This window comes from Chrysemys picta, chromosome 7 (assembly GCF_011386835.1).
Source record: "Chrysemys picta bellii isolate R12L10 chromosome 7, ASM1138683v2, whole genome shotgun sequence".
In the NCBI taxonomy this organism is placed as follows: Eukaryota; Metazoa; Chordata; order Testudines; family Emydidae; genus Chrysemys; species Chrysemys picta.
Window position 1 is genome coordinate 9,703,822 of NC_088797.1, and position 25,878 is coordinate 9,729,699.

The following is a 25,878-nucleotide window of genomic DNA, read 5'->3' on the forward strand; positions in this document are numbered from 1 at the left end:
CCATTATTTAGGCAGCCGAGGCATAAATGGCACATGCAGAATTGAATTTCTTCAAACCGAAGTTAGGAAAGGGTTGGAAGTAAACCTGTGACCCAATCTGGCCAATGAGGATTCCACCACTCACAGGTATTTCCCTACATCCACCGGGGTTAGAACTTGCTGGCTATATCACCCTCCCTCTGGCAGCAATATGTATATTTTGGGGGGAATGGGGAGACAGGGGAGTAGAACTTCTTCCCTCTGTTTAAGTGAGTGTATCTAAATATAAATACACGACAGGGTTTAGCAATCGGTAGGAGACCTGAGGCGGTTAACAGCTTTGAAGAAACCAAATCATTCAACCTGAGCTGACTTGAGAGGCTAAGGTGACTCTTTATATTTAGTACATATTTTGGGGGGGGAGGGAATGGGAAAAGGGGAGAGAAGACTTCAGAAATACCAGCATTATATTTTAAAGACCTGCTCCTCCTCAAGCCATGCCAACTTTGAACAATCTGCCTTCTTAATAAGAACAGCCTGGGCTGAGGCTGGCCTCAGGGTCTTAAGGCTTGTAACACAGATAAACCCAGTGAAAATGAAGTAGAGGAAGAATAAACTATAGATTTTTAACCATTCTCAAAAGTCTTGCTAAATAAAAAGGACCTACTGACACATTTAAAGAAATCTTTAATAACCTAAGTACTTCAGAGAAGTACTTATTTACTGCAGAGTATGACTGTGGAAAGATACATGGGGTCTGATTCTCAATTTATGACAGCATAACGCTACTAACTTCAGTGGAGTTAATCCCAATTTGCTTCAGTTTGAGAGGCGAATGGAGCTATGCCAATTTATACCAGCTGAGGATATGGTCCACTGTGTGTGTACTTGCAGCAGAATCAAGGATGAGTAAAACAGGTATGGAAAAAACCCAAACAGTCCCACCTTTGCCTGTATCTAGATGTAAAAGGGAATCAAACTCCCAGCGATCGGCAATGTTTGGGTCTGAGTTTCCCACGTCTGATTTCCCGTCAGGAAGGACCCACAGTGCCGAAATAACATAAGAAAGGCTATTCTCCTGCTATTCATAGCCATGACCAAAGTGCCAGCAACCTTGCTAGCAAGCCTATTCTGAACATATCTAGATTTGTAGACCCAGAGCTTCATATCCCACCTTCCGGACACTTATGCAAACTCCACCCAGACTCCATACTGTTTGCCCATTTCTAGTGAGAGCAATCCAACACTTCAGTGTTGTGCTTCCCAGAATAGCCACAAAACCTTCTAATGAGCAACCTGCCTGTCAGTTCATTTCTTATTCGTTACTTTACCAGCCTATGGGAGCTTTTATTCCATTTTAGATGTATTTGTTATCTTCTCTAAAGCCCCGAGATGGAGGTTTACGGTTGGTGGTTTCCAGACTGCACACGTACCTTGAGCAAGAGGCTGCAAAGGCAGCGTAGCCTGGCCAGGCTGGATTGTTAGCAGACCTTGACGCTGCAAAGACAGGAGATGCTGCTGCTGCAGTTGTTGCATCTGTAAGAGCTGCTGCTGAAAGGCCAACTGCTGTGTAGCCACTTGCTGTTGCTGTGGCTGAAAGGGGAAAAAGGCACATTTGTCATTTCAGAACTAAGTATTTATACACGATATTTAAATGGCTCCCAGTTTCAAAACACTTCATCTGATTATAGTCGTCACCAAGCACCAAGAAAGGACGCTGAATGGAGGCTCTGACCACTTCTCATTAAAGATCCCAAGTCATTATTTCAGTAGCAGTGTTAACCACAGGATTGTGGCCAAATTCCACGTTGGGCAATGACATTCTTCCTACCTAAACTCCCCCTGCACGTCACATGAAATATTTATTCTGCATTTCTTGGTCTAAGTTGTTGTGTTATATTGCGCTACAGAAGTTTCAACCCAGAAGTGGTTGCATTTTGGCGGTGAATAAAGCAATCCGTGTGTAGTCTGAAACAATTGGTAATACTTCAGGATGAACAGCGTGAATATAAATGGAAAAATCGCATTGCAAGGTCATATCATACTTAAGAGGAATGAAAAATAATCCTGTGCCATGCTCCATTTACGCATGCAGGGATTGTCTCAACTATTAAGGCAACTGATTGGGTTAATTTATTGCATTTTCTATACTTGCTCTCTCTTATTCATTAATCAAGTTACAGTACTTTCTCCTGAATATTGAATTGTTCCATGCTATATTTAAGACTTTTACTTTCTGCACTTTGAAATTTTTAATTATTCTCACTAGAAAGAAGACAGAGTTGCTGTACTCCACTGGGATTTGAACCTTGAACCTTTGAGGTGTAAAAGAACATGTTGCTTTTCTCACTATTGAGCCCGGAGAAGCTTTTAACTACTCTGTTTATCACTTCTGACATAAATAAATGAGAAAAAATCAGACCTTTGAAGAAGAAAAACTTCATCTAATATTGTTAATTAGCCATGACAAACGATGAAATAACATTGTAAATCTTTCACAGAAACAGCCACTAGATTTTAATTACATACATTCATAATTTAGCAAACAACATCTTACTTGAATGGGAGTGTTTAATATGTACTGTACTCCAGGCTTCAGAGTTCTTAATTTTGCTTCAGTTTAAGGAACCCTCTAGGTTTTGCTTCCATGCTCATCTTGTATTTTATTTGCTTTGTTCTTAAAAAACCATGAAAGGCTTTGCATTTTGATACATATCTTTTTATTTATTGTACAATGACAGGAGGAAAACTTTTGTTGTGTAAAACATCAATACATCATGCCAGTGTTTAGCAGTTCCTTGTGCTAGCCAAAAACAATTTATGTAGATTTCCTTTGTAATTATCTGAGTGATAGAAAGATAATACAGCGCAGCAGTACAATAAATAGAAGGAAATTATCTAATATCCCTAATCTGCTAGGAATCATATCAAGGTGGAGGTCTTATCCACATTAGAGCTAACAATTACGGAAAGAAAATTAACTCTTACAAAACTGCAGGCACGGGCACTCTTACAAAGTGTCCAATCACCACCTTTTTTTCATTTTAACGCCTTACAATCCCTGAGTCAGATCCTCAGCTGGTGTGCAACAGTGAAATCCATTGAAGTTACTGGAGTGACACTGGTTTACACCAATGAGGAGCTGGCCCACATTTTAAAAAGTCCCTGAAAAAAAATTAAGGAATCAATTCACCCCATTCACATATGGAATGCCCCATTCGGATCACGGGAGAGGCATCAGTGCAGTGATGAGAGAATAGACCCCGTCATGCTCAACTTGACATAAGCTTGATTTTTAAAAAAGACTATTGGAGAAAGTTGAGAGTAATGGAAGCTATTTTTGTTCTAATCCCCAAATGGTTTATTTTATAGCAACAACCCAACCAATCTCATATTAGCAACCAATTTCAGACCTACCCCCATACCACTGAGAAAGTTAATTGAGTGCTTTTCTGAAAAACAAAATCTACAGTACCGACAACAAAAATTTAAATAAATTAAAATTAAGAGCCAGCATTTTCATTTGTAAAACAGCATGCTCAAAATGATCCAATTGTTTTTCCTATTTCGCAAGTTATCAGATTAATGGAAACCACAATGATGGTGATGTTCATGTTTGAATAATTTTTGGCTCTTCAGATATACTCATAATAAAAAATTATGAACGCGATCCTATTAAAAAAACAGAGTTAAAATATTCCCGGGTTTGGACATGTTGGTTACTTGCCATCTAATGTAAATTAAGATTTTACAACACTTTATTTATATAAATTGACTGATGCCTGTTTGGTTCTCTTCTCAGCTATCCGTAAGAAAAGCTCATGAAAGCTCTCTCATTTGAAAAGCCAGGATATAAAAGTATACAAGGCCCATTGTCCAAGAAAGAATTTAAAAGCAACACACGTTGCCAAACTGTGCTCCCCACCCAGTTACCAAACACAGGATACAAGTCAGTTTGTTTACTTCTCACAATTGAATGCATACAAAAAAGGTCTCAGTGCAGTCCTGTTGTCAGGTCAGTAGTCAGTGTTAAAATGCTGAAATATCCTGATAAAACTTGCATTTTTGATCCCCTCCCATAAGCTTCTGTCAAAGGTCTGTTTTCCTTTCTTAGGTTACTCCCTACCGCCTAACATAAACTGTCAAAACTGCTGGAGGACAAACGGCCTTTTTAAAACAATTCTCTTAGCCCAACTTGAACACACAAAATGGGATTCTTCTGCTACCTTTATTTAAAAATTAATTCTGCCCGCTGCTTCTCGAAGTCAGTTCTGTCAGGTATCAGGGAATGAGTTTTGTAGACTAGATGAGCTAGTGTTTGGTTTTTTTTTAAAAGATTGCAGTGAGTTATAGAAAGAGCTCTTGCAATCACTAATGGGAACTTGCTCTGCATCAAGCTGTAAATTCCCCTTAATATAACGTAAAAGGAAAGGTCGCAGAAGTCCTGCGTATTGTCCTGGTTATAGGTCAAATCTCTCTGACTAACAGGGTTTTGGTGGTGGATTTTTTTTTTTTTTTTTTTGGTAAACTGATGATACAATATTATGAGCCACTAATGACTGGGGGATACAGTAAATTAATAGGCTTGTTCCATCTGTCAATGTCCAATTTCAAACCATGTTAAAATCATAACCACCAGTCCACATCACAAAATTGCTAGCATGTGACTCTATTGTCATTTTTAGCACAAAAAAGGACCACCAACTGCATGCTAATTTAGTCAGAACACCCTCTTTAGCTCAGGAAAATGGGTCTGAAAAACCTGTGGGATGAAATGCATTGTTGAAACAGGCCTCTAACTAACATCATCAGGGGAAAAAAAGTAGTAAAAGGAAAAGAGTCTTGGACCTTATTCTCCTATGTCTATTATATTATAATATTCTTCTTAAAACAGGAAGGAGTCTTTTCTTATTGTAACTCTGGATAGCGCAATATCAGAAGTGTGACCACAGTAAATCAGTGTGTTAGATATTAAAATGCCATCACATTGTCTAACTTCCCTTCTTGCCTTTTAACACAAAGTATTTTTTTTCTTTCAACTTCAAGCCATCATCTTTGTGTCGGAGATGCTCTCCTGTCTGACAACAGCAATTTAGAAGAGTTAACTTTTATCGTTCATTCTGCTGTGTAACTTTCCCCTTCAAATTTCTTTATCTGCCCTCTGAGCTCATCTGAACTTTCATGTTCTCCCAGCATGCAGGCTTGCATTCAAAACTATGTCTAATAGACCAAATAAGAGGTTAATAAGAAGTGGCAACAGAAAGAAAAAATACAATCCCTGGTAACTGATAAGAATGACAGTGGCAGCCCTTTATTGTTTGTCTTCAAATATAGAGTTAAAGATCTTTAAAAAACTAAATTTTGACGCCTTTGAAAAGAAAGAAGCACAAAATAACAACAGGGGGTTATTGCCTGCCAGCCACAGGGGAGAAGCTCCATAATTCTTATTCTCCCTTTTGAAGGCTGTTAGAAATCTGATTCAAAAAAGCAACAGCAGAAGGAGAAAGCCTCTTGAGGCTATAGCCATTTCCTGTGATCATGCATAATGCGCTTCAAAAGTGGGTTTTTACCAATTCTGTTGATCAATTGCACCTCCTTCATATTCCCTCTTTTTTCTGCTGTGTTTACATCTGATGTGACTCAATGACAAGCACTGTCTGAGACTGTGAAACAGACCTGTCATGTTGATTTATGGGCGCATCAAACCACGACTTGTCCAAACTGAAGCTTGCAGTTCATTAATTAGAGAGTTGTGACTTTGAAGTCAGCTTTCAGACTGTGGTTTTTAACATTTGGCTTAATTTATATGCTCTTGAATGTGGATCTCTAAGGAAAAAACTGAAATTCCCTTCTTGTCTTTGAACTTCTTTTGACCGCACAATAATCATTTCTTTGTCCAGAGTGATGCCTGCATCCCAGAGTCATTAACGCACATTGAACTGCCACTGATGAGTAAGCCCTACTGAATTAGAAAAACAGCCAGCAAAACAAAGCTGAGAGCATTCTGCACAGTGATATCTCACAATTACATGCCTTCCCTCCCTGTGCCATTTCCATTTTAATTACTGTTAGTCCTTTAGATTTACATTTTAGACACTTTTTAATCTGTTCCTTTTTTATTAGAGTGGCGCCCGTTCGCACATTGTAGTTAAGGTTGTGTCAGCGTTTCCACTATAAACCCCCTGTTTTCAGTGGTTTAGAGCTCAACTGTAAAAATTCAGACTGGGTTGAAATGTGGCATGGATGGTACAACTTGCCAAATTTGAAAAGAAAAGAAAAAAAATTGGTCAGGCCATTTTTATGATGTGTACTTTGCGCAGCATGCCTGCCACACTGCCAGGAACGCCTCACCGCTAGGAAAGGCATTACACAGCATATTGTGCCAAGAAGCAACTTACTAAGAGGTGTCCATCCAGGCATTAATGCCACTGACTACTAACGTTCAGGTCCCTGAACATGGATTTACATAGTTTCTCATGTCACTTCAAGGAGGAATTTTGGTTTCTTAAATTTTAAACAATAATAATATCGCTATAAACGATGCAAAGTTCTGATTGTGATAGAAGTTTAGAAAAGCAAGTGTATTCAAAGTTCAGATAGACTTTTGGCCCTAACTTGTCCCATTCCGTCTATGTATTGCAGTGACAACAGATCGATGTCTCCTGCTATTATACAGATCACGTGTGCTGTAATAGCTAGGCACAATGTGAGGAGTTGAGATGGCCCTTCAGTCTTATCTTTGCATCTCAGATTTTGTTGGTCCGTGTCACAACAAATGTTCCTTAAATGCAGTTCTTGTTCTAAGTTACAACTATGACAAATGTGTAATCTGAGCCTCTGCCTTGATACAGGGAACCTGCACTCAAAACCTCTTAAACTATTTCCTTGCTTTGAGAGCACAGCATCTTGACTACTGCATCCTTATTTTCACCCAGTGTACAATAACTCTCTTCCAAAAAACTCTCTCCAAAGACACTAGTCAAGATACTTGTTCCAATACTCACACCAAACAGCAAGGTGTGGTGATGTGCTATAAAATATGTGGCAGCAAGCAAATGGAAAGCACAAGAAAATAAAAGAGAAAACAGGACAATAACTCCAAAGCTGAAAGCTGAGACCTGATAGAGTCAGCTCAGTTGTGTAATCATTTATAAAATGAATGACAGTTTAATAGCCACTAGGCAGTCCCCTGGGATCTGTGGTTTGAAAGTAAAATGGGTATTGTCTGTACCTCTTTAGGCTGTTTTCCAGCATGTTGTTGCTGTAAAAGTTGAAGCTGCAACTGTTCCTGTTGTTTCTTATAAAACTCTTGAAGCTGCTGCTATAAAGAAGAGGAAACACGGTAAGTAACAAAGAGGAGGGACAATTCAGTGTCCCTTTTGGTGTAACACACAAACTGATTTGAAAAACAGCATCCTTTTATCTGTAATGGTCTGACCTTTAGTTTGAAACTCGACAATAAATTCAGTGCACACTGACTATTCTTGGCATTATCGTTTGAAAAGTAATCTCCAAAATGAACTGATGAAAAACATACCATTTTCTACACAAACTAATTAAAATAAGGCAAGGAATGACCTTTGATTGTAACAACAAAGCCAAAATGCCCTTGCTGAGAGAGGCTGGTAAATCTCTGTTGTGAAACATATACATGCTTTCTAAATGATAGGGTTTGACTGTATTAAGTTTTGTTCAATACATACATAGACATCACAGATAATACCCCTCCCCCTCCCCACTTCCCAGATGGATAGTAGATGTACGCAGTTTAGACATCCACTCAGTGAATGAATGAGTGAGAGAGTGACAGTGAGGAAAGAGTACACAAGGTTAGCTTGTAGTGGCCTTTAAAGTCATCATGGAATTAATGTTGTGCAGCACATTAAGATAAGTAAACTTTAAAACCATACTTCATTTGTTGCAAACTTTTAGCTGACACAGGCTCACATGTTGAATTGGGTACCCAGGAAACCGGATACTCCACAATACATTTGTTTGTTGAAATTCAAGGGTTAAAGCTTGCAAATATGCCACGTTTCTGTTGACGCGGTTTTGAGACTCCCTATTGTTCCATATGGGTTTAATACGTTTTAGAACTGAAAACACCTCTCTACTATATTCTTTGTTTATTCCAACTAGTCAGAAGGAAGTGATGTGCCAAGGAGAATGCAGGTGTGAGCAATGGCGGCATCTGTAGGATTCTTGTTTCTTAAACATGTATCTTTATGTAGCTATCCGGGAAAGGCTGCTAGCTTTAGTCCCTGCACTTACGTTTTCAATAGCCATCGCTAGCTTTAAGTACAACAGAGCAATCAGCTCACCCCAGATATAAGATATGTACTCCAGTATGTAGACAGCTTTCACTACAGGAATATTTAAGGACATTAGCACCCCTATAATAGCCATCTTACCAGCTGTAAAAGAAACAATTACCTGTTGAAGCATGAGTGCCTGCTGCTGCTGGAGCAGGACCTGGAGTTGCTGGGGAGTTAGCACTTGTTGCTGGAGGATCTGCTGCATTTGTTGGGGAGTGATAACTTGAGGTGTCATCATAGCCACTGACACTGGAACCTAGAACATTAACACAGTGGGCATAAGAAGTCAGAACACTTTGTAACGAGTTCTACTACAGTTTATTTTACTTTTTAACGTTGAGCATTTATTTTTTATCCTGATAATATTTGTCCATTGCTAGGTCTACGGAACTGGTTCAGACACCATCCTGTTTTCTGCTGTATTGCTTACTTCTCATCCTCTGGAGTGTCAAAGTACGAAAAGCGCAGGAGCTTCTAGAGCCCACTGGAGTAAACATGAAAGCACTGATTTTATTTTCTCCCAACTACAGCCTCTTTCTCCAAAATATTATTGCAATGAAAATTATTGCGATATATGAATAAGCTGTCAAGATAGATATATTTGTAGAAGAAACAGTCAACTCAACAAAACAGACACACACAAAAAAGAAAAAACAATGTGGTGTCCCACATTGATGGGATCTAGACCCTCGTAAGACAATGATATTAAGAAAATGAATGAAAGCTCAGAGATGCGACTAACAGCACCTATGTTCCTATGCAATTTTAACAGAAAGACCCTACTACGATGTCTTTACCATTCCATATTCACCCAGCATACAGATGTCTTCAATTCTTTCATATTACGTGAGATACCATTAAAAGCCGCTTTCCATGACATTTCAGTGACAAACAGCTACAGTGATGAACTTGATAGCATTTCATATTTGCAACTGTTAACACGTTTCTGCACGGGCATCTCTGCAAGGAACCTGTACACTGTATCTGAAAGGATGATGTCTTGTTCAGATAAAACACTGACATTAAAATGACAGGCTGTCTTGGCCAAGGTTACACAAATTGTATTCAAGCGGATACCTAATGACAATGCTATGAATTCTGCAAGCTTTCTAGAATGTAATTTAGCTATTCAAAATAATCACTGCACTTGTATTTAATTTGCAGACTACATGAGAACCATTTTGTCAGTCCCAGTAATGCAAGAAGACTATTTCACTAGAAATAATAAAAAAGGGAAAAAATAGAAAGAAAAAACAACAATAGAGCAAAAAGACAAAACCCATATGACTTTTAACAGTAATATTTAAGCACCTTACTTTTCTTTAGTTTCAAATCAAATATGTGACAGCACAGAACTAAAAGCAGTAAAGGATATACTTTGTTAAAAAGGATCTCTTGTCATCTCATGTATTACAATAAAAGGTAATAACATGTTTTGCACTTTCTCTGCGCACCACTTTTTAAAAATCAGCAGACAATAGCTGATCAGAAGATAAAAGAATTTTTAAAAAAATCTTTCAGAGTAGTGGTAAGCAAGAGAGAAATGCAGTATTAATTTTATGTAACATAATGTCTTAATATGCAGTTTATCTTGACTTTTTCACATGATTTGTCCTGTCATTTGCATAGCAAGCTCTCATTCCTAATTTCACAGTCATTATGCACTGATGTCCTGATTTCTCGGCATCACTAATTTTGATGAACTAAAAATGGTTCCTGAAGGTCAGATTCACGTACAGTGCACATCCTCCAGTGCTGTTGTGTACATGTTATGTGCAATTCCCAGGAACTGCTTTTAAGACATTTGTTTGAAAATGGTTACGCACTTTTGACATCTCATTTATATGGCACTGGAATGTCACCCAGAAAGTTCTCAGTATCACAGAGCGCTTCTGAATGTGCACTATGGTGTACATCTGGATAACCCACCGTAATATCCAACAGACAGTCGCATCTGATAACTATGAAAATAAAGATTTAATTACAGAACAATTCCTGGTTCCATTGAAGTCCATGGTGAAACTCCCAGTCACTTGGTTGGGACCAGGATTTAGCTGTATGTGGATTTCTATATTGAACATACTGGACAGCAATTGCACTACTGAAGTGCTATAGCAATTGAGACCGACCCTGAGAAGCCTCAATCATTTGTCAGTAAACTCATTAATTCTGAATATCCTAATCCATGTGATTTTTAAAATAACTCTTTCAAAGTAGAATTTTTTAACTTATATTTGGTAGTCACCATACTAGCCTTTAAGCTTTACTTAAGACAATGTTATTCCATCCAAAAGAAGTTTACTTTTCCTTGAGGTTTACACTATCTTTTATTGAAGTATGACTGAGCAAACAGAGAAGGAAGCATGTTTAAGTATGTTTTCTGTGCTATTCTTGGAAGATATACAATACAAATACTCTTCAATCAGATTTCTGACAACAACCAGGGATACAGACAGGAACAGGGTGGGGTGCTGTAAAACCCTACAAATCAGTGATTAATACTAAGGGCCACATTATTCTGCCCTTGGTTATGGATGGACAACTCCCACTGACTTCCATGGGAGTTGTGCACGTGGGTCTAAGGGCAAGATTTGCCCCTATATTTGAGAAGTGTTTGTGTACCTTCCAATAAAGAATTTCTAAACAGAAACTATTAATACTTTGCTAAAACAGAAATGTTTTACGGGTAGCAGAAAACACATATATGGCATCTTTCAGACAGCGGGAGCATGCTGATGAGCTCAACTTACTTTTATCATCTGAAACCACACTGTCACACCAGCTAGCTCTGTACTGCTAAAGAGGGCTCTGCCTTTAATTTATAAACGTAATAAAAGTTAGATTTACTCAAAGTTTCTGCTCCAGCATATCATGAAAATAACTTATGGAAACCTTTAACAAACATATTCAAATGGACCAGAAACTATTGTGTCAAAGAATAAAAAAAAAAAAAAAAAAAAAAGAGCACAGTTTAAGGACTTTAAATAGTTAAGAATTATGGCCTATATATCCACTCCCTTAACTCCCAACGTCCAACTTTTTCTTGTAGCTAGTCCCTAGTAGTACTAGGAATCAAAGGGCATGCAGCACCAGCAATAGCCTATTATAGCCCACACTTTATTACCCATTACTACTGAGGTCATTAGCGGTAAGAGTGATTGTACCGGTCTTAACCTATTGATCATTGTAACTACTATCATTTAATCCCGTGTTGAATGTCTGGAAAGCTGCTAAAGGCACACAAGAGAGAGTGCTTTAGAGTTGAGAAATATAGCCAAAGCTTGGAAATTACACTTTGATTCATAAAATCTAGCCAGTGGTTTAAATCAATAGTATTTAAAACAGTCATGTAAGTTCTTAACTACAGCTCTCTAATATTTATAGATCCCTTTTTGAGTGTATTCAGTCAAAATTAAACTTTATTTTAAGATACTGTACAATATACTTTACATTACTTCAGAGAAAAATATTTATTTCTGATATGTTGTGTGATAGTAAGTCACACCTGAACTGGGGGCTGTTAGTTTTAGATTTCTCTCTCTCAATTGTCAATTTAAATGTGTTGCCAAAACCAAAAACAATTATAATTATAAACCTACACTGAAAATGGCTTACCTGTTTAAGCACATGAAAATGAATGTGTTTTATGAGTTAACAATGAATCACAGAAGGCAGTTTATGAAGAACTAAAATAATTCTGACTTTCTGCCTTCAGGGAGTTGAAGTTCAAATTAACTACTGGCAGATACATATAGAGAATGCTAACTTACCAAGAACAATAGAAATCACCCTTAATTAGTTGTTTATTTTTATTTTCAGAAGGACACAGTATTGTTGTTGTTGTTGGTATATTTAATAGACTGTATGCTGAATTGTTGACTGATAACAATAGGGTGTGGGAGACACCCAGCTGCATGTAAATCTGGCAGTGGAGGTAAAAATACAGCTGCATTTTGGCTTTTGGAACTCTACTAGTATAGACCTGCTGACATCCTAATATCATCAACGGCAAAAAATGTCTTTAATACTAACAATTGCTTTCAGACTCTTTATATTTCTCTCAAGACTCTGTTTGCTATTTCTCGGGATTCCACAACAATCCTTTCTACTCTGGGCCATCTCCTCAGCCCTGCCATATACCATGTTATAGGATGCTTACCAAGAAAAAGAAAAGAAAAACTTAAAGAACTTGGGCCAAGTTCATCCTCAATGTAACAATGGAGTTACACCAATGACGCATTTGGCACTGTTCTATCTAAATAGGATAGAGTTAAGAGGAAGAAAAAGATTATAATCCATTTTTCCCTTTTCACTTATATTAACATAATTAAATACTAACCAAATATTTTCAGCTAGTTAAAACTTGTATACAGAATAAACCAGCACAGAATGCAATTTGCACATATCTCATCACTGGAGCTGGTTGTACTATTGTTAACTATCACAATACATTTAAGAGGTGGATGATTTCTTTAGTTAAAAAACCCACAAAACTAAAATCTTTGTCAGCAAAACCCTTATCCCTTGTGACAGTGTGTTAAAATTTGGCACAAATCAAGTTACTATGCCAAGTATCTGGATTTGAAGACTGTTTCTTTGGATGAAGGCTTTGTTGCCAAAAGTTAAATGGAGCAAAAATATAACTGAACGCATAAAAAGAAAGCATGAAGGATAGAGCAGTAATTAAAAAAGTGGACTACATGGAAAATAGAGCTGTGTAAATAAATAACCATTAACTTGAGTGCCTATCATAAGACTAAAATGTGAAAAATACAAAATACAGAAACCTTCAAGTGAAGCAACATAAAAAAATAACTTTGGTGACACCACAAGAGAAGACAGACCACTGATGTATTGGCAAACAGAAAAGCATAATGCCGCAGTCTGTATCTGATGCTTATAAAATAATAAGTACTGAACACAGTACCCATAGTCATCCTGGGAGCGTAAAATATTTCTGACATATTTCAGTCTTTAAAACAACAACAACAACAACAAAAAAGCTAAACTGCTAGAACTATTCATGCAGAAACGATCATTCTGTATCATTATGAAAAATGGAATTTCATTTTTAGACAACTATTTTGCCACAATACCATATAACACATTAAGACAGGTAATGTTTATTATATTAATGTAAAATCAGCTAAATAGTTAGTCATTAGCATAACAGTGTTCTGTAACAATATAACTCCCTATTAAAAAAGAGAGCGAAAAAACCCCTCTTTAAAATTCAATTAACATTTTATTTTTATCATTTAGTTTATTACATTTTATCAAGAGGAGAGATCTTCCTTTGATTTATGTAACGTAGTAATCTCGGCTCTCTTGGAATTCTGCAATATTTCAGAATATCTATTCTATGAAGCCTTCTGTATTCTTCTCTAGTCAAAACAAAACTTGTAAAATTTCTTTTTTTTAAACACAGAATGGGACATTGGAAGAACTTCATTTGATCTTATCTACCACTTCTCATGCATACCAGGTTCCCTACTAAGTGCTAGGATAATTGTTTCAGCTATAATAAATACCCATTTAATTTGCATAAAAATATAAAGTTTACATAAATTAAATCCTTTCTACTCTTAACATTTATCAAATACAGATGAAAGTGGAATGTACACAAACAGTCACTGAATAAGTAGAATGATCTTTTCAACCTCACAATTTTTTTTACATTAAAAAAGTTTCTTTTTTTCCTGCTTCACCTACATTGACAGGAAAAATTTTAACCTAAAATATATGATTCAAACCAGTGATGACATTTTATAATGAATCAATAAAAAGTGTGGCAAATATTTAGTATTTTCCTCCAGAAGAAGAGTTGGATCAACAGCATTATGACAAAACCCAATACCCCCTCCCAACCTATATATACACCGCACCCCAAACACATACTGTACCACCAAAATATCCCCAAACCCATCAAAACCTTGGAAACCTCATCCCCACCCAAACATCTTTAATGCACTGAGCAATATATTGTGTTCCTTACATTTGTGTATTAATTCATTAATATATTAAGGGGCACTTAATTAAATAATAAACTGTGATTGAATCAGCAGCACTTAATATGTCAAGAACATTAAGTGAACTAAAAAATATCTATCTATCTATCTATCTATATATATATATAGAGAGAGAGAGAGAGAGAGAGAGAGAGAGAGAGAGGCATTGTCTTCCCTATGGCATGTTTAAATAAAAAAAACTCCCCTTCTTCCCCCCCCGACCCCCAAGAACCAGAATTATTTTGAAAGGTTATGTCTCTTCACTTTAAATCTATTCTTTCCTTAAAGAGTTAAACATGAAACTATCTGTTCTTCTAATTTTGGGCATTAGAGGAGACCTGTACTCTTCAGTTTAAATATTAATAAGCAATTTAAAAAATATATTCAACTTGTTAAACCAATCTACTTAAATCAAATACAAAATAGTCAAATGATGCTACGACAAACTTAACTTCTGTTCTACTTAAACACTCTTTTAGGTGTTGCTACTTTGTTCAGAATTATAGCCTTTAAAATACTTGTAAACTTTATTTGCTTAAAATGTGCAGCTTTTCACACTTATCACAGACACCTTCATCTGTACATCACAGCTAAGCATAACAGTGCAAATTAGATTCTAATGAGAAAACATCAGTTGCTTCTTTGACAATCTTGCCATTCACTGATTTACTTCTAATGAAGACACACTCCAACCAGCAAGCTCTCTGCATGTTAAAGGTCAAAACACGTTCAAAAAAATGCCTAGCAAAATCAAGGCAAATGGGAAGCCCGTAAAGAAACCTTTTCATAAAGTGGCTTGGCAATTAGAATAATTGTGCAAAAAGCCATCTTCAGTAAAAAGTAAAAGAAATTAAGCTGCCAGCACTGTAACAGGTTAGATGAAAATCAAAATTTAATGTATTCTCCCTTGTGTCATCTTGTTTTGTCAAGACATCAAATAGAATTGGAAAGTACAAAATAACAAGCCCTTGAGAAATCACAGAAGCCGACCTTTTTGATGTTGTTGGTTTACCTTGTTCTCAGTTATTTGAACAATGATGTTTCAGATTTAAGGGCAAGATAAAGCTTAAAAATTAAAACCTATCAGGTTGTTGTTGTTGGTTGTTTTTTTCCCCTCCTAAGTAATACAACATCTTACCTTATCAATGAACGTAAATCTATCATAAACCAGTGCAGAGAATAATTAGCAATTATGCATATTTGTTCAATATTTATTCTATTTTTCCAATATTCATTTAGCAAGCAGATATAGTTTCTAACACCGCACTGGAAAGGTTAAAAATCAAAAAGGGCTGGAGAAGAGCTACTTCCCATTGTTACTTCACTCCTAAATCTCTACACAGCCATTTCAGCCAGTTCTGCAGATGAGGACATGATACATTCCCCCCCCCCCCTTTCCTTACAACTGGAAAATAAAGCTGAGCAAGAAAGCACCTTATAAAAACAAGGTAGTACAGGACATTTTAACTGAACCCTGAACTTCGGCAAACTCATTTCCAGTAATGCATTTCTGCTTTCAATAAAAACAAACAAACTACTTATAACCGGTCAAGCCATTCCCCAAACAATAACAAATTTTGCCTATAGTGTCAAGAATTTCTCACAATTTTGCTGTTCAAGCGTTGATAAAACTATCCCTGGTATTTCTTTTACCTAGCAAGAAGGACGGGAAATAACCATCAATAACTTATCTCATAGGAAGAAACATTTTCATAAATTAAGCCCAAGCTCTCTCTATTTCTGTCAAGCATACACTTGGCTAAAACTCCTATACAGTGATTGTAAGAGATATGTCTCAAGCAATCATGTCATGGCTTCGCAGCTCCCCAAACTTTTGGATGGAATAAGCCTCCCCTACCTTGAGACAACCAGAGTATACAATCCTTTTAAATGTAACAAACACTGTTACAGTTCATATTACACCGAACCAGCCAACTAGTTAGCTTCAGTATATTCAAAATAAATGAACATGGAATACCTAATATTTTCAAGTACTAGCAATACACAAAAACTGGCCAGTTAAAAGGCTGCTTAACAGTTAAATTACGTGTCTTCTTTGCATCTCTCAGTGTCCAAGAAGCATTTTTAACCTTATCCACACACCTGTTGCAAGTTTTCTCTTGTTTACATTTACAGTACACAAAGCATCAGCACAACTTCTGTACATGTCAGATTATATTGTCCATCATTACTGCATAATGGGTCCTTTTCAATAATGCCTGTGTGATCTATTATAACTGGCAGACGATGGTCAGTTTGGTTGTTTGATAACTATTTACACTGCAATATTAATTTCAGGATGTTATTGAGAGTTACATTTTCAAAACGTGCATAGGGATCATCGAGACGTAGCTCGTTGTTCTGTATTCACACCAGCATGTATAGGTCTAGAACGCCATGGTCTTTTATTTTATTTTTCATGTCACTTCCATTGTATCCGATGCTATTCATGTTTAGTTAAGCTACAGTTGGGATGTCTGGCCAGAGCATGTCCTAGATAGAGCTCATCTATTTTTTAGAGTAAACGATGACACTGTTTTAAAAATCAGGGTAAATAAGTATAGTAAAGTGAACCTTTAAAAAACACTAACTATAGCAAACAAAAAATTTCAAAGCAGCCCTTCCTATCAAAAGCTTTCTGATAATTTATGGTTTACCAACTCAGCAAGGTTACGCAACACTGCATGCCTTTAGATGCATTATTTGAGTCAGTTGAGATTTAATTAAGATCACAGTCTCCAAAATCCCTGTCAAATGAAAATTCACAGAAGACAATACACTATATATCCTCATGCAGATAGTCTCCATTCCATGCTCTGGAATAACATAAGTTAATCCTCGTTTCTATGGTGGCAGACAAAAGTTCACTAATTTTGTTTTCTTTTGACACTTGTGTTGTTTTCTGTTTTATGTCATGGGATCATTCCTTTTCGAGAGGGGGAGAGAATTCAGAGCAAATCTGTTTGAATATGGCAGCCGAGGGTTTTTTGACATTCTCACAGCTCTACTGTGATGTCATCAAGTTTTCAGAAAATTAACCCCTACCTGTAAGAACATCATTTTTTGACATCTGTCCATTGGGGAAAATGGGGTGACGGAGACGGACAAAACATAAAAATTGCCTTGAGTCTGGACTGTAAGTTTTTTTTTTTTTAAGTAAGATTAAGGCTATAAATGGCATTCCTTTCTTTCCCATTAATAACCAACTTTTAACAAGGGATTAACCTGCCTGTGTTTTATACCTTTTCATGTGAGGTGCCCTGAAATCATGAAAGAAACATGCTGAATTCCAATATGATTCCCCATCCTTGTGATACCAATCCATATTTTAGGGGAATGCATTTAGTTTTTACTCAGATTTATCTAGATGCTGCTATTAGCCACTGTGAATAAAGGAATATTATTTTTAAAAGGAAAATTGCTGGCACTTTACCTTGTCCAAGCATATTTCTATTTGCATTATCTTAATATCTGGTTGCTTATCTCATGGTTTAGAAATGACAGGTGCTAGAAGTCTTTTGTTTGACAGGCTACTACACAAATAACTGTCTTGCTTGAAAGGGCTAATGCACTACTAATGAACAATAAATCAACTTTGATTATAAAGTGTCAGACCAATCAGTTTTCAGTTCAGCTCTATCACATTCTAGGCCAAGTCGGCTACACTGTTTAGTCAGGATTTGGGTTTCATTTTTACATCCTTATCAATGAAAATTTTTAAGGTAGTCACAGAGCTCATTTAAAGCCCTCTGAAAACATAATTTCCAATTGATGTGAAGAAAGGAGTTTTTAACAGTAGCACCATAGAAGCAGTGCTTTTACAACAATTTCCTGCATTGCTAGTGTGATAAATATACAATTCACAAAAAGACATAACGTCTAAACACACACAAATTATATATACACATACATTAATATATTTTATCACATATAGGTGTAAACATATAGAGAAACCTCTTCAAACTTGATTAAAAAAGCGTTTAAGATACCTGAAGACTTTGTATAGTCAACATGAGAACTAAGGGCCCAATTCTGCTATTACTTACTACCACGCGTAGTGCTCACATGTATCCATTTATTTCAACGAAACACCACACATAGGTAAGAACCCAAATCCATAATGCTTCCAGGATCGGGCCCTTAAGTGCTAGTCAGGAAAACTAGCTTTGAGCCAAATGAAATATAATTTATTGTTTTCTTTTTAAAAAGGTAGACTAGCATGTTTAATTTACATTTTATTAGATATAAACTTTAGTAATTTATTTAGTTAACATTTCAACACTGACAGCTAGAATAAATCCAACTATTTAGTTTCACAAACAGATCTTAGTCACCCATTGAATGATTCACACTTCCTGCTGCCAAACTTGTTTTTGCTAAAAATGAAGAAACTGTCATTTTCAGAATGCTGACATCTATTAAAATAAACACACTGCATTTTAAAGTTATTTTGCTTTTACATTTTCTGAATATGGGAATAATTTGACCTGTTCAGTATTTCCTTAAAACATGCAGGGTTTGAAAGAGTTAATTCCAAAGAGGAAGAGTGTATATGCACTTTGCTCTAAACTTACCACCCACTTCCTAAGGGTTCCCTCCTCCCCACTACCACCAGCCTAGAAAAATCATCTCATTTGCACTGCAGTACTGTATTGCAGGGCTGACACTTAACTTAGCTACATTTAGATCCTGTTACACATGTATTTCACTGGAGTTCATATCACTAGTCAATGTCAAAAACTAAGCTCACTCACTTAATTTCACATGGCAAATTTACTAGCAAATAAATTCAGCAATCATAGTGCCTGACATTTAAACCTCACCAAGTATTTTATTCATCTGTGTGGTGGTTTGGCTTTTTTTTGTTTGTTTATTTTTTTGTTTTTGCAAACTACAGTCATTTAGTCAGCTAAGATAAAAATAGTCCAGGCAGATATGGAAACAAACTGACAGAATGAAAACAGCAATAACATTCTATTTGTTTACTTATTACATCTGTAATAACCTACAAAAGAAGCAAACAAAATATAATTCCCTTCTCTTATATGTAATTATTTACCAAGTGCTTCAAAAAATTCTTGCGCTGGATGAAAATAAAGCACAGCCTAAAAGCAGCAATAAAAGTAAAAAACAAAATAAAATAAAATTAAGGACTGCAGAGATATAAACATTCTTTTATTTTTAAAGCTCTCACATATTTCTGAAGAGTTGAGAAACAGGCCTGTATACTGTAGCTCCCTACCGTTTTACCCCCAGTTTTGTCTGAGCTGATTCTAGTTACTGTGCAACTGCCTTAAGGTGATCAACAAAGATTAAAAAAGAAAACAAAACTTTAAAAAGCAATATGCCTCTTTATGCCCACATATGCAAAATTAAACGGTCACGCTGTGCGCAAGGAAGATACAAAAAAAATCACAAAATCAATCATATTGACAAACCTGACAAACTCCATTTAGCTGCCACCACAAACAGAGTGCTGGGCCATGAAGCTCTATTAAGCCTTGTTGTACAGTCTTTAGCTTCCTCAGGTTACAGACAGATTGCACGCGCAAGGGTGCTCCTGAGCTGACAAGATGCAAAACTACCCAATCAGCCACGCCCTTCTCCACCAATCACAACCAGCCTCTAAACATAATCAGTTCAAACACCCTTACACAATGGGCCTCCTCTTTTTTACTGCCGGCAGGTGAAATAATGCTTCTGTGAAATAACGCTTTTGTCTCTAAAGCAACTATAGTTAATTGCTGTTAACCCTTTGACCTGACAGTGCATGTGTCTGCTCTCTAAAAAGCATGGCAAATAGCACACATTTACCCTCAGTCAAACAGCTGTTAAGAACTATTCTTTAACAAATAATAATAATAAAAAAAAAACCCATACTTACTGACAAACTGTTCAGGATTATAACCTTTAAAAGCAATCTGTTTTGCAGAGACTAGATACCACTAAAGAAGTTCCCGCTAACACAATGGTTCATAACAATCATTTTTAAATGGGATGGAATCAAAGGACCAAACAGCGTTAGAGAAAAATGCTGCCCCCCCGCCCCACTTCAAAAACAGCCTTTTAAAAACAACCAACTTGTCATGTTAAATGATTTTTACCAAGCTTGAGTAGTTTTTTTCACTAAAGATTATGCATGTTAGGATTCTGAAAAAAACAGAAAACAACAAACAACCAAAAGCCCTCCACAAGAAGTTTGTACAAATGATTACCGTGTCTAGCCTGTAAATGGGACTACCTTCCCCTCTTTCTTTCATAAACAAAGCAAAGGGAAATTAATCACAGTCCTAGAATGGTAAGATGTTAAAATCTATCAGAAGGCAAGGATGTATCTCTTGTATCATTTATATCAGTGTTTCACAAATGGGAGTTTTATCGGTCTGTTCTTAAGGCAGCCAAACAAACATTTCTGAGTTTAGTGGAAGTGAAACACTTTGGGTCTGTGGTACATTTATAACACTAGGGTTAGTGGTTTCATGTAACTCAAAACAGTCCCTCTTGATATCTCACATGTTCAAGCTCAAAGAAATACTTTTTTGGCCCTAGTCTTTAATATAAAAACAAATCTTGTTTTTGTGCTGTCTCTAACCTATGGATTGGAACAGCCCCCGCAACCTATTTTACTGGTCTAAAAACCTATAATAAATTACCTGCATCGTCTGTGTCAATAATACTAAGGAAAATGTCAGGCGCTGTTTTTAGTATTTTTTATCCTCACAGTTTCTAGATATGAAATTGGTTTAAAAAGTTAGTTTAGATGCAAGTAACTGAAAAACAGAACCACATAAATAACATCGCCATTCGCAATCGTACTTTATTTGCAAGAGTCAATGAATATCAGACAACAGCCTTATTAGTTATGCTGCGAAAGAACCTTGCAAGAAACAAAGACAAAGGACCCAATTTAGTGACAACTTGTGATCTGATGTTAAATGGGATGTGATACGGATTGCTTTCCACCCTAAAGTGTTTTCATGTCAGATAACAAATTTATTAATGGGATTTTTTTCAGGTCAGAAAAAATCTGACCCCACCCTCTTATGAATGTTTAATAAGGGACTAAGAGCATCTTTTGCACGACCCTAAATCTGCCAGAAAGAGCCTCCATGAATCAGAAAGATCCTGCCTCTTAAAGGCACACACACAAATTGAAGGACAGGTCAGCACATAAACGGCATGGAAACGGATGATGTTTGTAAATATCACATATGATGAACAGAAAAAAAACCTATGTACAACCACATAGAGAATTTAAAAGTAAACACCACCTAGAGATGATGTTATGGATGAATTAACAAAACACTGTACTTAGGAGAATGCCTTCTGTCCAGCGACCTCAAAGTACAGTTGATTGCCACAAACTGTTTGAGATTATTGCAAATACAGGGGTTAGATTTTTCAATATTTTCTCTCGAGGTCTACCTCCTGCCCCATTCATTGTCACGTAACATCCCTCTGGCAACTACAGTAATAGTTTACATGAAAAAGTAACATTAAGAAAGTGTTTCATGTATTTTTAGCTTCTTTTAATGGTATTTAAGGAGCAGAAAACAAGGAGGGGAGCCAGCATCACGTGACCTGGTAGCACTCCAAAGACCAATAGCAAGCGGTCCATGAACCACAGTTTGGAAAACTCTGATCTAGTTTGTATGGCTCGATGCAAACTTTTTGGCAATAACATTACATGAATCACGATTAAATCATGTCTTTAATTTTTTATTTTCATATACATCCCCACACAGGCACATACTGCACACAGGAGGATCACTGCCTAGTTCTGTCCTCAGTTTTGCCATTGCCATATAACTCGGGACACAAGTCCATTCTCTGGTGCTATGTCAGCAAAGAACTGGGTCTATGAAGCTAGTGCTTCATTTGTGGCACATAGCATCAGGGCCGATGGGGGGTAGCCAGTACAAATTACCGGGACCCGGCAGTCCGGAAGGGGGCCCGTGGCCCGGCTTCACCCACCTCTCATTGGCCCTGTTTAGCCGGTCCGCCTTTGCTGGGGGGCCCGAAAAAAATTTTCACCAGGGCCCGAACCCGCTCTCGGCGGCCCTGCATACCATCATCTCCTTTTCATAAACAACAAAAGGTGCGATCTAGTGGCATAAGCCCAGGACTGTGAGATAGGGGACACCTAATTTATAATCCTGGCTCTGACACTAACTCCCTCTCTGGCCTTCAACAAGGCCCAGAGGGTTTTTTATTTTTACTTTTAAAGTAACCAACAATCTTGGGCACTTCAGTTTTTAGAGCCTCACTTCAGAGATCTATGCAGTCACTTTCAGGGCTGCTGAGCACTCCCCACTTCAAATGAAGTTAGAGGAAGAGGCTAAGGCCTCTATCTCCCCATCTGCAAAATGGGGACAATATTACTTACCTGCTTCTCAGGGGTGTCGTGAAGGTTGATATTTTTAAAACGCTTTGAAGATGAAAAGTGCCATTTAACGTACTAAGTATCAGCTGTGGAGCTGGCCAGCAGTATTTTAAAAGCACTTCATACCGCTTTATATAAAAGCGTCATACCTGCAAACTCAGTCACGGTCTGCTATGAACGAGGATTCTCAGAGCAGCAGAGAGCATAGCTGTGGTTCAGTAGGGTCACAAGAAAACACAGCCAGCAAATATTGCAGAAGACCAGGAAGAACAGCATGTTCCCCCTTTTAAATCTACTAGGCTATGGCAAGTTCTCACAAATACTGAATACTGGGTATAACTGGCACGTGGAAATCCGAGATTTAATATATGAATAGGAAATGAAAGCTAGAAATGATGGCTCAGGGATAAGTGAGGAGTCCCGGATGGCTATTTGGCACTGGACTCAATTGAATGTTGACCCTTATTAAATAGCAGTCATGATAGTAGGTGAAACTCAGTGGTTGGAATATAGCATAAATACCTGGTTTCGAGGTCCAAGCCAGAGGAGGAGATTGCCATATATGGCAGAGGTGAACACAATGGAAGAAATGGTTTTGTTACATCATTACCCTACAGACAGTTTAGTAATAGAGTTCCACTGCTCTCTGCACAGAGACACACCCATTTTTGTCTCACAGCAAGAGACTGTGTGGCAGACTCTGCTCTCGTTTACACTGGTGTAAATCTGGAGTAACCCCAATGACCTCAGTGAGGTTACTCAGGACTTACATCAGTATAAATGGAACAGCATCTGGCCCAGCATGCTGCTTTAACAGAGACCAATTCAAAGAGGAAAGCAAAAATGCCTGACATTAATGCTCAGTGCAAGAATTAACCCAGGCAAACAGGGTCATATGCTTTAGTCTGGGCCATTCCAGGTAACAAAAGGAGGGACAGAGCTGATCATTCACATAATAGGTTAACAGATGGAAGAAAAATCAGACGAATAGGAACACATCTAGCAATAAAAATTGGTGTATTAACAATTTATGGGAAAGCCATAAGAAAGATTGCTAATAATATTGAGGCTTTTTTCTTGTTAGATTTTTCTCTGCTTTTTTGGTTGTATATTTCGTGGGATTAATTCCCCACTCCTTTTATCCATAAAAAAGGTACAGTAGGCTTCCCCACACTGCCTCTTCCATATGCGCAGATCTGGGGAACAATCAGCAGAGGTAAGCCCATGCCCACGGGATCCTTCACCTCTGTGCTGAGATGCTCACCAGCCTGACCAATGTGATGTGGGGGCTTTGTGATTTGGGTGGATTTACAGTGGAAACAATGATGTTATAAGTAGCAGTGTATTTTGAAGAGACTCTGCCAATTTGATAGCTAATCAGTTTAAAGCACAAACCAAACCATGAGTTAAAAGTGCTATACCTAGGCTTGGGACCCCACGCCAGTTTTTGTAATCATATTTTCCTAGTCTAAGAATTTTTCACTTTCCTAGTTGTTGTTTAAAAGACCTACAAAAACAATTGAGGAAAAAATATCAGGGACTGAACAGGAAACCGTGAAACTGACATTATACTAAGTGCTGTGAAATGCACAAAGCAAACTCCCCAGGCCCCACTTTTAGTAATTTTAAAGGGTAAAATATTTTCATGCAGAAGTATGATTTTTAAGGTGACTGTGTCCCTCTTAAAAATACGAAACAAAACCCTATCTATCCACAGGGCTCTAAAGTAGTTAATATATTATCAATATTGTTTGTGTCAATCCTATGCCCATTTTGATATGGAGCTAATTACGTTGTTTTTCCTTATTGTTCATACAAGTTTGGCTTGAAGAAGACATTTTTATCTCCTCTCAATGTTGTACAATGGTTTAAATTTCTTTTCATGACGTGTTAAATTACCATTCACATCCTCATTTAATGCAACATTTTATAATGCCAGTGTTACTAGTTAATTTATATATACACAGCAGGATGTGTCAACATTCAGGTGAGTTATGACTATGATTGTGCAGGAGTTATGGAAGACATTTCAGCAAAATTATGGTTCCCTTTAAACATAAAAATATTAATAATGAATCAAACATCCCAGGTAAAAACAAATTTTATTTAATTGCATCCCCCCCATCATCCTTAAAATAAGTAAAATAAATAAATAAAAATGGCAACAATGTCACTCTGCATACATATTTGATTGACTTAATAAATAGCCATCTTTTTCCCTTCCTAAACTGTAATATCTTGTTTCCATCATAAAGTAAAATTTATTAGCACACTCTTATACCATCAGGTTTGCATCAGTTACAGCATAGTGTTCAAATTGTTCCAAGTGTGCATAGACATATTTCCTAAATTATTTTCTGCCCCAAAGTACACAATATATTGAAACGCAGTCGCCATTAAATGCTCTCTGTTACTTTCCTGAATGATCTGAGATCACATTTATGTCACGTACAGTAGAGGAAATGCAGCGGTTGCCATTAAAAACTCCATTATTTGCCTCAAGTTGACACATGTCGGTACCGGAGAGACCACAGAGTCACACTTAGAATAGGAAATAACTGTGGTGAATATCTGGTAGCAAATGGCAAAGTCTCACTTTAAAAGGGTGACCACTTTATACAAAAATAATCTACTATGCACGCCACCACCTATGACACGGGGAAGGAAAACAGGCATCTTGTCATTACATTAAGGTTACCAGGATAAAAAAAATTAACTTCAATCATTTAAAAAAAAAAAAAAGTATTAAGCAGAAATGGCTGAACTTCTGAACCCCCTGTGAATAAGGCCAGCTCCTATGAAGACACAGTGTAAATGATTTTAAAGGCAGACAATGTAAGTTTTACCTTCCCTAATGCTAGAGGCTTTGCACTTTGACAGAGAACACGACCCTCTGATACTTAATACAAATACAGCTTTATGTGAAAAACTTATTTTTATATATACTGCCCTCTACTGAATTTTGCTTCTATTCAAGAGACTTACTGCTTCACCTCTTTCAACAAATAACTAAAAAGAAGTGTACGTAATGATATGTACTTAGACAATAACTGAAATATATAAATTGCAAGTTTTAAATAAAAAGAAAAAAATCTAGTGAAATAAGGTACCCTTAATGTAAAGATGCACATTAGTCTATTATATAGCTCACTCACACACAGCATAGGAGTGCCAAACTATATATTTTAGCCTG

General features: G+C 36.9%; 1 protein-coding gene across 50 annotated transcripts in view; it reads right to left on the reverse strand.

Annotated features, from left to right (window-relative positions):
• FOXP1 (forkhead box P1) overlaps window positions 1-25,878 on the reverse strand; it is a 505,685-nt gene that overhangs the window by 82,259 nt on the left and 397,548 nt on the right. For 26 of the 50 annotated variants that reach the window (XR_010589012.1, XM_065550763.1, XM_065550746.1 and 23 more), the window contains 3 exons: window positions 8,413-8,550; window positions 7,211-7,297; window positions 1,413-1,572 (listed from right to left, as the gene is read on the reverse strand). Coding sequence is in view for 49 of the 50 variants with exons in the window: in XM_065550763.1 (XP_065406835.1) it covers window positions 1,413-1,572; window positions 7,211-7,297; window positions 8,413-8,550 (385 nt within the window). In the remaining variant the exon portion in view is untranslated. Of the gene's footprint in view, window positions 1-1,412; window positions 1,573-7,210; window positions 7,301-8,412; window positions 8,551-19,740; window positions 19,843-25,878 lie in introns of those variants that run through there. The other 24 variants (XM_065550750.1, XM_065550730.1, XM_042849942.2 and 21 more) reach the window with 3 other exon arrangements.